Here is a 12,487-nt window from a genome sequence, read left to right as displayed (position 1 = left end):
CAATAATCATTTATTACTTTATATATATATATATATATATATATATATATATATATATATATATATATATATATATATATATATATATATATATATATATTATACATATAGAAAGGCTCTAACTCGTGTTTAGATTTTTTGGCTAAATATGATATATGAGCTGACCATTTATCGAAATAAACGATAAATGGTCAGCACTTACAAAGAAGAAACACTAGTTAGGGCCTTTCTATATTAAGATAACGATATTAAAGTTAAAGTCACATAACTTCTTAACTTATGGGAGCAAGCAAAAATAATTATAGCTTAAAGAGCTATTTACTGTATACAATTTTTAATATAAAAAAATTATTAAATACATACAAGCTGTTCTTAATTTATATCATTAATTCAGTTATATTTTAAAGAAAAAATACAACAAATCATGCAAAATCGCGCTTTATATCAATTATTTGAATCAGAAATTAATATTTTATTTTTAAAGATTGCATATTCTCAATACTCTGTTAATGTAGTAGTTAAATTCCATTGTACCAATGTTAAATAAAAGTTCGTGTAACCTGGCATCATTACTTAAGAAAAAATGCAAGCAAAATGACAGATAATTAAAATTGATTTTTTCTCAATTAAATACACACCCCAACACACATTTATTATAACCATATCATGGAGGATTCATATAAGGTGGAATCAAGGCGAATTCATACAAGGTGGTGTCAGTTCTACAAAAACAACGATTGGTCTTAACAAATGTCAAAAAACCAAAATGAAAAATTAAACAAATAAGTATTTTAACTTAATATAGTGTAGATAATTCAATAGTGAGGGCTTTACTTATTTATGTAAACAATAAATATTTTGTTAATAAGCTTAGAATATGTAGATATTTAAATATAAAAACAAGCTATGACAGTTGTTAGAACCAACAAGTAAGAGTGCTATATTCGGCTATGCCGAATCTTATATACCCTTCACCTTTGTTGTGGATGCATTATTTTTTATAATTAGTATATAGTTATGTATGTACATTGCCCACTTTCAGCGTACAGCATCCTAAATTTATCAAGAACACAAAAAACAACAACAACGGCAAACGAAACAGAACACCGAAAGAAAAAACAAAATAAGCAAGACATACGTCAAAGTAAATTAATAAAGTAGCGACAGTACTACAACAAATACAACATTTACAATAACCACAAGCAATTTTGTTTTTGGTTTAAGGTCTGAGCTGTCAAAGTTGCCTGTTGTTGTTTTTGCTTTTGGGCTTGTTGTATTTTTCGCCACAACAACCACAAGTGAATTGACAGTTCAGACCAAAGTAAATTAATAAAGTAGACTCAGTAGAACAGCTGACTATTTTTTTTACTTTGGTCTGAACTGTCAATTTACTTGTGGTTGTTGTGGCGAAAAATACAACAAGCCCAACAGCAAAAACAACAACAGGCAACTTTGACAGCTCAGACCTTAAACCAAAAACAAAATTGCTTGTGGTTTTTGTAAATGTTGTATTTGTTGTAGTACTGTCGCTACTTTATTAATTTACTTTGGTTCAGACCAAAGTAAAAAAAATAGTCAGCTGTTCTACTGAGTCTACTTTATTAATTTACTTTGACATACGTTTAATTGAAAAAAAAACAACAACAACGCCAAAAGAAAAACAAAATACGCAAAGCATGCACATTCAAACATACGATTTGTTGATTTTTTGTCAAAAAAACCAACACACAACCAAACAAAAGTTTAGTTGTATAAAAAACAACAACAACGCCAAAAGAAACAAAACACAAAAAAAAACAAAATACGAAAAGCTGCACATCCAACCATACGTTTTGTTGCTTTTTTGTCAAATTTTCAGAGGTTGTCTCGGATTTTTGCTCATATCTCCGTTATTTATGGACGGATTTTGCTGATTTTAAATAGCAAAATTCTCGAAAGTATGTCTGACAGAATTGTTGAAGATTTGGATCCCGGAGATATCTGGGGCCTTCAGAAAATTGATTTCAACAGACAGACAGACAGACAGACGGACAGACAGACAGACAGACAGACATACAGACAGACAGACAGACAGACAGACAGACAGACAGACAGACAGACAGACAGACAGACAGACAGACAGACAGACAGACAGACAGACAGACAGACAGACAGACAGACAGACAGACAGACAGACAGACAGACAGACAGACAGACAGACAGACAGACAGACGGACGGACATGGCTTAATCGACTCCGCTATCTATAAGGATCCAGAATATATATACTTTATAGGGTCGGAAATGAAAAATGTAGAAATTACAAACGGAATGACAAACTTATATATACCCTTCTCACGAAGCTGAAGGGTATAAAAAGCGAAAAAAAAAATTATCAGCTGTTTGACTGACTCCACCTTGTATAAATTCGCCTTGGGTGGAATTAACCAAACAACTTTTTTCGGTTGTTTGGCCCTAGCTGCTGTCAAATAATATTTTAGTATGTATTTTATTTATTTATATACTATATATTAAAACTAAGTAAATAATAATAAAATCTCTAAACACCATATTCTATGCTTTTAAACAAACTACTTAATTTTTACATAAATAACTTTTAAAAGTGTATTAAAACACTTTTCTTTAATTTTTTAAAACCAATCTGCTGTTTTCTGACATTTGCTAATGCCAGTTTTTGTTTTTGTATAACCTACACCAAGGCGAGTTTATACAAGGTGGAGTCAGTCAAACAGCTGATTACTTTTTTTTGCTTTTTGGTTCTAACACTTGTCAAAGCTTGTTTTTATAGTTAAATATCTACATATTCTAATCTTATTAACAAAATATTTATTTTTTACATAAATAAGTAAAGCCCCCACTATTCAATTATCTACACTAAACAAGTAAGAGAGCTATATTCGGCTGTGCCGAATCTTATATACCCTTCACCAAATTATACTTTAAAATTAATTTTTTTTTAATATTTTTAGGTAAACAAAATTTAATTTTTTAATTTTTTTTAAAAAATTTTTTTGCAATTTTTTTTTTTGGAAAAAAAATGTATGACAAAAAAATTTGTTGATGAAAAAAAATTCGGGTTAAAAAATATTTTTCCGGATTTTTAATCATTGTAGGTCCAACTTACTATAGCCTTATCTACATCGTTGCAATGGACTTTGAAATATCTATCATTAGATATCCATATTGTCTCTATTAATGAGTTAGTAATCAGATATAGATCAAAAATAGGTCAAAAATCGAGGTTGTCCCGGTTTTTTGCTCATATCTCCGTTATTTATGGACCGATTTTGATGATTTTAAATAGCAAACTTCTCGAAAGCATGTCTGACAGAATTATTGAAGATTTGCATCCCGAAGATATCTGGGGTCTTCAGAAAATTGATTTCAACAGACAGACGGACATGGCTTAATCGACTCCACTATCTATAAGGATCCAGAATATATATACTTTATAGGGTCGGAAATGAAAAATGTAGAAATTACAAACGGAATGACAAACTTATATATACCCTTCTCACGATGGTGAAGGGTATAATTAAGTTTTAATACATATTTGTTTTCTGGCATTTGTTAAGACCAATTGTTGTTTTTGCCACCACTTTGTATGAAGTCGCCTTGTACATCACCTTATGTATTTATTCCATGGTGAATTTCTTATTTAAATGCTATATGTTAATCAATGTTATAAAATCGTCAGTTCTTTTTTGTTTTTTGGGCCTTCCTATATGAAAATATTTGTGCCTATATCTCGGAAATTACTGCAATTCATACAATACATAAACTTTAAGAAATTTGAAATATTTTCATTAAAATATTAACAGGTTCACATGTGATACAAAATTATTTTTGATTACAGAGTCCATATACCATATATACTCATTGGTGATTTACTCGCTATTTTAAGTACACTGACAGTTTACCACTGATGAGACTAGTGTCCAAAAAACCGCCAAATTTAAAAAACCGGTTTCCGGTTTAACCGAAATGGTGTCAAATGCTACAATCATAGAGAATTATACATAGAGACGAGACACTCCGATTTGTCAAACAAAAATACGACAAATAATATTTCTGATACAACAACAAAATACATTGTCTAGCATGTATTTTGTTGTTGCAAGAGATAGGTTTTTGACAACAGACTTAGGTTTTTGACAACTCCGTCTCGTCTCTATGTTACCCTATGGCTACAATTTTCTATAAAATAAAACAATATTTTTAAAAATGGTACAAAGTTTTTCATAAATATGTTTGAATGAGCTTTAGAAAATATATTGCATTAAAACCGGTTAACCGTCTTACAAAAACCTGTTTGTCAAAAAACCGAAACCGGTGGAGTTTACAAAGATGAAAAATCCGGTTTGCCGGTTTTCGGTTCGGTTTTGGATACTCTAGATGAGACCTATTTAGGATTATTTTGATTTTCCAATTTATATGAGCCAGAAATCTTTAATTTTATACATTAAAATTTTATACATTACATTATTCTCAATATCTGGTTATCGTTTTTCGTAACGATAAACCTCCAATTAACATTTTTTTTGTATAAGAACTGTTCAGTTTATCGTCACGATAAAAAATAACCAGATATTGAGAAAATAGGGGTAAATATACATATATTAATTTATATTTAAATAATATTTTACAATTAATTTGTATTGTCATGAATTGTAATATACTTTTATATTATTGTTTCACCTCAGGTGTTATTAATATGTAATATTGTTATTTTGGCCATTTAGGCTTAATATTACAGAAATAAATGAATAAATATACCTACATATGTATAATGTACAACAAACAAATTTTGAAATCGAGTGGTTATTGTGTAATTTGATTCGAAAGATTTTCTTTATGAATCCAACAACACTATAACACCCAGTTTATATTTCGTATTTGAACTAGATAGCAATTTGTAAATTTATTAAAAAAAATTATTGTAAGTAGTAATACTTTATAAATCTTCCTTTTGTAATTGTTCTATTAATTTTTTGCGTTCTTCAGCTTGTCTTAATTTTCGCATAACCAAGTCCTCATAATCCGTTGAGGTAACCGTAGCCTTTCTTTGATTTGTTGTGTCAGATGGTGGTACAATCCATTCAAAATTTAATGGGTTTTCCACTAAACCCTTTTCGTAAGAGAGAGCCATCTCTGCAGATTCTACTGTTTTAAACTCAACCAGAGCACTGCCACATTTCTTACTCATCACTAAAGCCACAATATCTCCATATTTTTTTAAATATGTTATGAGATTTTCATTGTTATATCCCCCATTCAATGGATCCTTTTTTTCAGCTTTCCACTTAATTTTCAGACGATATGTTGAATCATTTCTTGTTTGCTGATTCATATGCTCAACTAATGTTTTTTGTAATTGTTCTCTTAGCATCGCCTGTTCTTCCTCCAAAAGGCGTGATCCTTCTCTTCTTATCCTTTCAATCTGTTCTTGCAATACATCCTCATCGGATTTATAAACTGTTCTGAATGTTCTACCTGTTTGTTGTAAGGTATTTTGAACTTCTCGTTCTCTCTTTTCCAAATCCGCTTTAAGTTTTTGTCGCTTGCTGTCCAATTGCTTATTGCGTAGTTCAGCGGCCTTCTTTGCTTTCCAAACATTATCATATGCGGTTCTCGCCGCCTTATCCGTAAGTATTTCCAAAGCCTTAGAAAGCTCATGGAACAATTCTGCTGCTTTAGGATTATCGGGATTTTTATCAGGATGGCACTCCAAAGCCTTCTTGCGGTACGCTTTTCTAATAGCAGTTTCATCAGCTTCAATTTCTACACCCAAAATAGCATAAAAGTTTACATCGCTATATTTTTTAGATGTCATATCTTTTTATTTCTGTTTATTTATTTGTTTATTTTTATATTTGTTTGTACTGTTTTCTTTGAACGCAAGTACTCGTTTGATAGTTTTGACAGTTCTTATAGAATCCACAGTGATGGGTTTTCAACATTAAACTGTGATGAACAATCGTAAAGTACCAAATGAAATGTTAATGTCACAAAATGTTCATAAAATACCCAAACCTTTTTTATTGCAGTTAAAAAACTATGTCTTGTATGTATTTAATTTCATATACATATTAAGTGGATTAAATCACATGGTTGAAAAATTAATTAAAGAAATAATTCATTAGAAACTGGTACTATTTGTAGGTACCAAAATTTGGTCTTATGCTCTGTAAACGATATTATACAAAAACATATTTTTTAAGAAAATAAGCAAAAGTAAACGTCAAAAAGAGAATGTTTTGAAATTGCAATTGTAGCGACAAGCTACAAGCCAGAAGAATTGCAAAATTTTTGAATAGTCAACTTTTGCTATTTTGTAAAAAATATATAATATTGTTTTGATAGATTTATTGTTAAGAAAAAGGATTTTTTTTTAATTTTTACAACAAAAACTAAAAAATAAAATATACTTTTATCGACTGTTTAGCAAGCAGCCAGTCGCCTTAATTGTATTTTATGTTTTGATAGTTGTGATTCATGTTTTGTTTTGATTATCATTCTGCAAGAACAACGTGTTTACAATATTGTTTTGATTTATATACTTTATATATTTTAAGAACATTACACTAATTAATGTAATAAATAATAGTAGATCTTAGTTTATAATATCATGATTATATAAAATGAGTGTATATCACGACGAAGTTGAAATTGAAGACTTTGAATATGACGAGGAAGAGGAGATGTATTACTATCCGTGCCCATGCGGCGACAGGTTTCAGATTTCCAAAGTATGTACTACATATAAAATGAACTTCAAAAACATGAATTGTTTATTATTAATAATTCTATTGTAATAAATTTAGGAAGAGCTAATAGAAGGCGAAGAAGTAGCTATCTGTCCCAGTTGTTCTTTAATCGTAAAAGTTATTTATGATCCAGTAAGTACATCATGTGTTTAACTGTGCTATTGATTTTTATGATTATAATACTATATTATTATAACTTTTTACATAGGAAATGTTCAAAGCTGAGGACCAGGAAGACACGGTACTAAATGAAAAATTAACCCAATTAAAATTGGAAATAAATTAATGAATATTTTATAATTTAATTTAAAACGTTTCTTTTTTAAAGAAATATATTTAAGTTTAAATATACATATTTTAGCCTATTAATTATGTTTAATTTTTAAAAAAGTACATACTCAGCCTTATCATGTAAGGCGTAGTCGTTTTACGACAACGACAGTTTCGTACTAGATTAAAGAAATTATTCAACCTGTTTCATTAATCTAGTACGAAACTGTCGTCGTAAAACGCCTACTAATTACATGATAAGGATGACTAAAAGGGTTTTTACATTGTTCAACAAGTTGTTCGATTCCTAAAATGTATTGTATTTTTCTAATTATCGTTTCCATAGCATGACGCTCCGGAATGACCTAAATCTCATTTGGCCAAATATTCGAAATTATAGAAACTAAATATAAATTCGTTTTAATCTGATGTGGCAATAAATATTGTTAAAATACGATTATATCTATATTTACTTATACATATTTCGGTTAAAATAATCATGCTTGAATGAATATAAAAAAATACAAATACAGACCCAAAACAAATTATGTAATGGACATTTTTCGAATATATATTTCTGTGGTAAGGGTAGCTTACGTGGACATAAGGGCGAACTGATAACGAAAAAGCTTTTAAGTAGAAAATGTGTCAAATCTTCTCCATTTAGCAATACTTTTTTAAAAACTTGTATCTTGATATCTAATAAATTTATTGTCAAAATGTTAAGTTACAGATTTTTTGTAAGAAACAAACAAAAAATACACAAAATTGGGAATATTTCATAACATTATTTAGTGCTTAACATCAATACTCGCGATTTGTTTATAATTTCATTTAAATCGTCTTATATTTTACGAAATATTAAACTATAATAAGTTATAAAAAAACAACATTCATAACTACCTAACGATCTTAATACATTCTAAAATAATAAAACCCAAATTCGATGACATTTGGAACAAATCAAGATCCCGAGGGACCCGAAATAACTGTTATTTTTTTTAAATAAGCAATTGGTTATAGAAAAAATAACTGCCAAAAAATAGGTCCCGTAATAACAATTATAAATAACTCAAAAAAATGTTTAATAATAGTTATCAAAGACCTAAAAAAATAAAAATATTTCATAATGGTTATTGAAGACCAAAAAAAATAAAAATCTTTTATAATGGTTATCAAAGACCAAAATAATATTGGTTATTTTTAACTGTTATTCATAGACCATTTTTCAAAAATTCTTGAAAACAATTATTTCAGGATTTTTTCCAATATTGGTCCCTGTCTAAAATTAGTTAATTATAGATTTTTTTGTGAAATTTTACATTTAATGATTTATTTAATATTTATTCAAGCGTATAAAAGTTATAACCTGACCATTGCGAAAAAAAGTTTTTTCTTATCCACTAACCTAATACAAAAGAAGATTTTAAGACCTAAATTATCAGCATAAAGCCAATTAACCATTTTTTTATTTTGATGCAATATTCAGATATTTTATTAATTATGGGATTTATTTGCTATTATATATAATAACATTGAAGTTCTCTATAACCGCGAAACTCAGAGAGAACGGTCACAAATTTTAACGTTTTATGCTTATAACACTGTGCTAGTTGAAAATCTGTCAAGAGGGGCACCCGGTGGGTTATACTAATTCGGGTACGCTGAATTCAGTGGTGCTAAACGTTAAGCGTTAAACAAAAAATTTCGAAATTTTTCTAAAAAATTATTATATTTGCCAATAAAATTTATATTTCTAAAACGACTGCGAAGATTAAAAACGTGTTAAGCCTTACTTAAAGGTAATTTTATTGCGGAATTTCGGTTTTTCCATTTTTTCAATAAACTAAACTGTTTTTTGAGTTACGCGAATATTGTGCACACTCCTCCATTTCCGAGCACCAGAGCTGTAAATGAATCACTCATTTTTGAATTAATTCGCGAATCATTCACACAAAAAAATGAATTGAATGAAATTTGAGTCAATTCAAATGAATTTGGTAAAAATGAATTGCAATTCGTTTCCAATTCAAATGAATTGAATTGATTTTGAATTAATTCAAATGAATTTGGTAAAAATGAATTGCAATTCGTTTCCAATTCAAATGAATTGAATTGATTTTGAATTAATTCAAACGAATTAAAAAAAAAATAGCAATTCATTTCCAACTCCGACGCGAAATTCGCAGCATATTTAGCAGATTCTTCAATGTCATTAAGTATGCAGTATAATTAATCGACGGTTAAAAAGTCTTCCTTTAAATATAATGCGCCGTTACCATCGTCAGCTGGTGTTGAAAGATTATTTTCGTACGCCTCTATTCTAAACATCCCTAAACGTGGATTTCTTTCAGATGATAATTTTGAAAAGCTATTGTTGTTTAAGGTGAATGATGCATTCTAATTAAATCTAATTAGCCTTATTTATGAAACTCAATTGTGTTTTGAACTACATACATTGTTATTTTTCCTTATTTTTGATTATTTTTGGAAGATAGTTTTATTTTTTTGAAATAAATATAATATAAATATTAGCAAAAAGTTTGCTGTTGGGTGGTCGTGGGTCACAAAATTTCAAAAATTATTAATTGCTTCTTGAATATTAAATATGTTTTGTCGTTCAGCGTATTTCAAAATAAAAATCAGTTCTTCTTGAAGAAATAAACTCCAAACACCATGTTTTCATTGATCAGGCGCGTATAAAGGACAAGGCTTTTCAATTTTTGTACTGGATATTTTCATTTTGGTAGGAGAAATCTTTCATTCCCCCTAGAGATCTGCTCTTGAATTTGATTGATTGCAACTCATTTTTGAATCATTCATTTGAATTGCTATTCTTTTTTCTAATTCATTTGAATTAATTCAAAATCAATTCAATTCAAATGAATTGTAAATGAATTCCAACTCATTTTTACAAATTCATTTGAATTGGAAATGAATTGAAATTCATTTCTGCCTAATTCGTTTGAATTGATTCAAATTTCATTCAATTAATTTTTTCAATTCAATGAATTAATTCAAAATTTAGCTAATTCATAATGAATTAAAATCAAAAAAGAATGATTCATTTACAGCTCTGCCGAGCACCATTGAACTCAGCGTACCCGAATTAGTTTAAACCACTGGGTTCTTGACAGAAAAAAAGAGTAAATTTTTTATTCAAAATTTTTTTTATGAAAAACACACAATAATTATGTGAGATGAGAACTGAGTGATTTTCATACAAACATTCTAAAATTGTTTTCCGGTCGTGTTTCTGAATCAGGCCCTTAGTTTGGGTTTCAATAATTGTTACAAACTGTAATTAATTATTTGTTGAATGTCTTGCTGATTATCACATTTACAAAGAGTGACATCTGTTGATGAATCACTAAATTGCAGTTACTGTACAAAATTTTAATAACAAAAATTTCGAATATTTAAAGTTCTGATAATGTTATAAATAATAAAAACAAGTATAAATTAAGTAAATACTTACTATATTTTTAATATTTATATACACATAAATATTTGTATGTACGCATAAGTTTGTAACACAAAAGATGATGCTACTCTTGATAAAGCCATAGTATTATAAAAATCAATAACATGTACATTAGGGTGGCCCTTAATAGACAAAAGTTGGATTTTGGCCATTCTCACCCCCCAGTTTGGTGAACATTAGTAAAAAAATCATCCTGAAAAAATTTTAGGTATGTAAATCGGTTGGGGTAAGACGTGCCCAAGCCCTCTGAAGTTTTGAGATGCATTTACAAGGGGAAAAAATTCATTTTTTTCAGTTTTTGTAAAAACTTTGCCATTAAAAAATTACTTTTGTAATTTAATTTCAAAGAATCGAAATGTGTACGTAATTGTCGTTCTAATGAGCCATAAAAAACAGAAATTGGTCAAAAAATGTTAAAGTTATTTAAAATTCGCCAGGCCATTAACGTGTCTCAGGCCACTAGAACAAGAAATGTAGGAACAAAATTAACATATTTTGATAAATATTAAAATAAAAGCTCATTTTTACTTAAAATATGTCCATATTTACTTGTATATGGGTTTTTGTCTTTGTAGGATACCGTTAACCTATTCTTAGGTATGAACAAAAAAATAAAATTTTTTTAACGGCAGTTTCAAAACTCCTTTTTCAATTTTTAAAAAATTTTGTTAAACAAATTTCAGAATTTTTTGATCATCTCATTGGGATTTATTAAGAATATAATAGGGAATAAAAATGTGAAAAAATTATGAAAATATCTCTTATAGGTTTTCGTACCTGCGATTTAAATTTGGAAATTTTCGAGAAAAACCAATTATTTGTCAATTTTTAGGCCAATGAGCTCTATTTCCTTACTCTTATGAATTTTAAGCAAAACTTATTCAGAATATTATAGTCCAGATAATTCTAAATATACTCTCAAACTTTTACTAAAATCGGAAAACGTTAACCCTTAAATCGTGAAGGTCAAAGGTAAAATTTTTCAATATTTGGAATTTCTCTTGGAAAGATTTCGAAATGTTCGAAATGTTGTATATTTTTGGGCAGATTTTGATGAAATTTAAAAAAAATTTTATATATTTAAACAAATTGTTTTTTTTAAATGTTTTTTTAAATTTAATTTTTTTTTTGTTTTTTCAAATTTGTGTTTAATATTTAGAGAAAAAAAAACTTTTGGTGAAAAAAAAAAAATTATTTGGGTTAAAAAATATTTTTTCCGATTTTGACCCGTTGTAGGTCCAACTTACTTTGTAAGTTGTTTGTTGACGTTTTTTTCACAATGGCCCCCTTTTTAATTTTTTTTAGCTCAACCAAAAGCTGAGATATTTTCCTATGGTCGCTAAGTGGGATGCGAGTGGGATATATATCAAAATAAATATTTTGTAACTCAAGAAATACAATATATAACTTTAATATTTGCCATTAGAAATGGGTTGTTAAGATACGATATATTTTAAGCATTTAAGAAATATTATTTAAATAGCAACATTTTTGGATAAATCGGAAAAAGTACCATTGTTTACACAATTTAACTACTTTCAAGCGATTTCTGGCACGGGTTCTCGTCATCCAATTGTGCATAAAATCATTTAAATATATATTTAAATACTAAAGAACAAAATAAGATCCATCCAAAGCAAATCTATTTTTAAAATTTTTAAGGGCAGGTCTAGTACATACACACTTATGTTAAAAAAAACAATGTTTTTAATTCTACGTGATCTGTTAATGTTAAGTATTTTTACTGATTATTTATAATAGGTGTAATACTGTGCATGCAGTAGTGATCAATATTTAGTTGTTTTTTCGATGACAGTTTATTCTATATATGTATGTATGAATATGTTTGAATAACAAATAATTTGCCATTAAATCTCATATCAGAACAATTGTTTAAAGCAAATAAATAATTACATGTGAAGTGCCAACACTTCAGATATTAGACAAAAATAATATTTATATTTTTT

At 28.3% G+C, this 12,487-nt stretch overlaps 2 protein-coding genes across 2 annotated transcripts; one reads left to right on the top strand and one right to left on the bottom strand.

Moving 5' to 3' along the window:
* Positions 1–4,788: 4,788 nt before the first annotated feature.
* LOC135963417 (dnaJ homolog subfamily C member 17) lies at positions 4,789–5,931 on the bottom strand. Its single transcript, XM_065515258.1, has one exon. It carries the CDS (start codon positions 5,830–5,832, stop codon positions 4,954–4,956), a length of 879 nt encoding a protein of 292 aa, XP_065371330.1. The 5' UTR covers positions 5,833–5,931; the 3' UTR covers positions 4,789–4,953.
* A 599-nt stretch (positions 5,932–6,530) lies between these two features.
* Positions 6,531–7,131, top strand: Dph3 (Diphthamide biosynthesis 3). Its single transcript, XM_065515809.1, has 3 exons — positions 6,531–6,748; positions 6,824–6,898; positions 6,975–7,131. Exons 1-3 carry the CDS (start codon positions 6,641–6,643, stop codon positions 7,050–7,052), a joined length of 261 nt encoding a protein of 86 aa, XP_065371881.1. The 5' UTR covers positions 6,531–6,640; the 3' UTR covers positions 7,053–7,131.
* Positions 7,132–12,487: the final 5,356 nt, after the last annotated feature.

This window comes from Calliphora vicina, chromosome 1, assembly GCF_958450345.1.
Source record: "Calliphora vicina chromosome 1, idCalVici1.1, whole genome shotgun sequence".
Lineage (NCBI taxonomy): Eukaryota > Metazoa > Arthropoda > Insecta > Diptera > Calliphoridae > Calliphora > Calliphora vicina.
Note: the sequence above shows the minus strand (reverse complement) of the source record. Positions and strands in the feature narration are given on the sequence as shown.

What these genes read in the sequence shown, in the direction of transcription:
- Dph3 (XM_065515809.1), top strand. Translation starts at nt 6,641, where the DNA reads ATGAGTGTATATCACGACGAAGTTGAAATTGAAGACTTTGAATATGAC. An exon ending in ACAGGTTTCAGATTTCCAAA is followed by an intron (nt 6,749 to 6,823) that starts GTATGTACTACA and finishes TAATAAATTTAG; the next exon opens with GAAGAGCTAATAGAAGGCGA. An exon ending in TAAAAGTTATTTATGATCCA is followed by an intron (nt 6,899 to 6,974) that starts GTAAGTACATCA and finishes CTTTTTACATAG; the next exon opens with GAAATGTTCAAAGCTGAGGA.
- LOC135963417 (XM_065515258.1), bottom strand. Translation starts at nt 5,832, where the DNA reads ATGACATCTAAAAAATATAGCGATGTAAACTTTTATGCTATTTTGGGT.